At 32.2% G+C, this 2,500-nt stretch overlaps 1 protein-coding gene across 12 annotated transcripts in view; it reads left to right on the top strand.

The window, feature by feature from the left end:
* Nucleotides 1-2,500, top strand: part of LOC106882892 (phosphatidylinositol 4-phosphate 5-kinase type-1 alpha) — a 234,919-nt gene that overhangs the window by 130,461 nt on the left and 101,958 nt on the right. For 11 of the 12 annotated variants that reach the window (XM_052974610.1, XM_052974612.1, XM_052974611.1 and 8 more), the window contains one exon: nucleotides 619-696. The exons of the other annotated variant lie outside the window; for it this stretch is intronic. In XM_052974610.1, coding sequence (XP_052830570.1) covers nucleotides 619-696 — 78 coding nt within the window. The remainder of the gene's footprint in view (nucleotides 1-618; nucleotides 697-2,500) is intronic. 12 annotated transcript variants of the gene reach the window in all.

The following is a 2,500-nucleotide window of genomic DNA, read 5'->3' on the forward strand; positions in this document are numbered from 1 at the left end:
ATAAGGAATAAAAATAGATAACAAGTCAAACTAGTTTTAATAAAATATAAATGTGTAAACTTAATTATTATGCATATTATTTGATTATACTGTTATGGTCAGTTTATGTTTTATGAAGATCCTCATTAAAATGCATTTTGCAGATTATTATACAGGTTATAAAACCATATTATCCAATGTTCATTGTAATATCACTTCCTGAACTACAATCATATACCGGTAAAAACAACTTAGATAAATAACAAAACAATATATACAGGTAAACCAACTTAAAATTCAAAAGGTATGATGATAAAAATAATACATAAAGTTTCCAGTTTTTACTTTGTGATGTCCATTCACCCCTAAATATATGTAGTACCATATACTGATATAAAATAAATATTTTCTATCATTTCAAAAGTGTAAATGACATGTATTTACAAAATTATTTTTCTTCTCTGAGTCTGGTGGTTAAATTATAAATGGAATTTTTTGCCTCAAACAATGTCTGCCAAGCTTCATTTATGTTAGACAAAGCTGGAGATAAAATATAAAAAAAAAGAAAAGGAATGAAAAAAAAAAAGAAAAAGCTGATCTGCTTCGTGTTCTTATGTTTGCCTTGCTGTTCATCATCAGCGCCTGCCACAGATGACCGCGAACGCAGTCCACCAAAGGACAATGGTCTGTTGATGTCATCAAAAACTAGTCAGTCAGGTGAAAACATCTTTTTTGTATCTTCACTGTCAGCTATATTGTCTGTTGTGACAGTATTGCCTCTACCTAAAGCAAGCATGGTTTTTTTGCCATCTTCAATTGTGAGTTTCCACTTCTCACCTGCACTTTTGACGCCTTCTGCACTAACCCAGTGAAGAGCATTTCTCTTGGACAGCTCTGCTATAATGGCTGCTTGTATGAAATTTATTTATGGCTTTTGTTCTGTTCTGTGACTGTTTCCGCCAAGTTCTCTTTTTTACCATTCCCTTGCTCTTGGAGTCTATTCTCATTGCTATCAACCTTTTAAGCTTTCCTTCACATCCAACTATTTCCAATGCTGCAATCCATTTCTGAAGGTCATTCCTTTCTGCTTACATCTCATTGCCTGATGGCAAGTAGTCATGCTTTTTTTTTCCCCCCCATTTTTTTCTTCAAATTTATTCATTGCTATCCTTGATTGATTATAATATATCTGACAGATATAGTAACCATTAGGCCGCAATTGAATGGTATGCGCCTGCACTTTTAGTTACCATTTTACTGCAGGTTTAACATTGCACCTTCTCTAACTAACCAACATTAATTAACTTAAACAACTGTTCATTGCTGAGTACTTTGAAGAATATGCCACTAATTGCTGGAAATCTTGCAAGTTAAATGACTTGAATTTCAGCTTTGTGGGATCACCATGCTGGTTAAGTGATCACTGTAGAATGGTTATTGTATAACCAAATAGTATCTTTCTCTAGGTTCAATAACTACTATATCTGCAGAAATACTAATCACTATTCTATACTCAACTGGATTATTCCTGTTGGTTTTTGTAGTCATTAACATTTTCTGCTTGTGGCTCAGTAAATAATTACCTGGTGATCTTTTTTCATGCCAATATCTTCAATGACAAGACTAATATAATGTGAAAGTCTATTTTAGCTTGGCTGAATAGATCTTGCTAAAGTTAGTGATTACTGTACTACAGTTTGTCTGACATATACCCCCTTTGATTCTCAAACTCAACATTGCATGGGGGATAATCTTAAGCTGATATTCCACTAATAGCTGGAAATAGGCTGTTTAACAATGCATGGACAATATTTTGAAGAGTTTAGAATTTAATTCTATCTCTTTCTCTCACCTTTTTTTAACCTTCTTCCCACATATGCTTTAAACACATTCTAAAACTTCCCAAACATATTTCAATTTATTATACTCTTTTATTGTAATATTCATGCCATCAAATCCATTTTTGGAGAGGTTGGGATGATTCTTGTTTCCTTACTTGTTTATCTGTACATGCCTATTTATTTCTCAGTTGAAACCTCTTAAATTTCCAGCATTTTAAAACTAATTTCCCACTGAAAAATATTCAAATTACTTTTGAAATAGTGTTCTGAAAAAGTAGTTTATTGGTGCTTTGAAATTTTTTTTTTTTTCTTTTCATGACCAAAACAATAAAAATTCCCCAAAAAGTTGTGAGAAATATTTATTGAAACACAGCAACATCTGAAGTGAATACTATTTACAAAGTTGTGGTTGCAATACAACCTTCTGATATTACATAATTTTGTTGTATTGCTTAAATTTTGGAACAACCTACTGGAAATGGGGAGGTATTTGTGTTGAAAAGCATGTTCATATGATAAAAATCGCCCTTCTGAACTCCCCTGTCTTTGATTACATTTCCCATTTGATGAGCATACAAAAGATTTTTTTTATCTAAGAGTCATTTCAACAGACAATACTGGCAAATTTTCCTACCAACTATAATGCAACTCTCATTTCATATCTTCAATCTGTAAAGTGC

This window comes from Octopus bimaculoides, chromosome 18, assembly GCF_001194135.2.
Source record: "Octopus bimaculoides isolate UCB-OBI-ISO-001 chromosome 18, ASM119413v2, whole genome shotgun sequence".
Taxonomy (NCBI): Eukaryota; Metazoa; Mollusca; class Cephalopoda; order Octopoda; family Octopodidae; genus Octopus; species Octopus bimaculoides.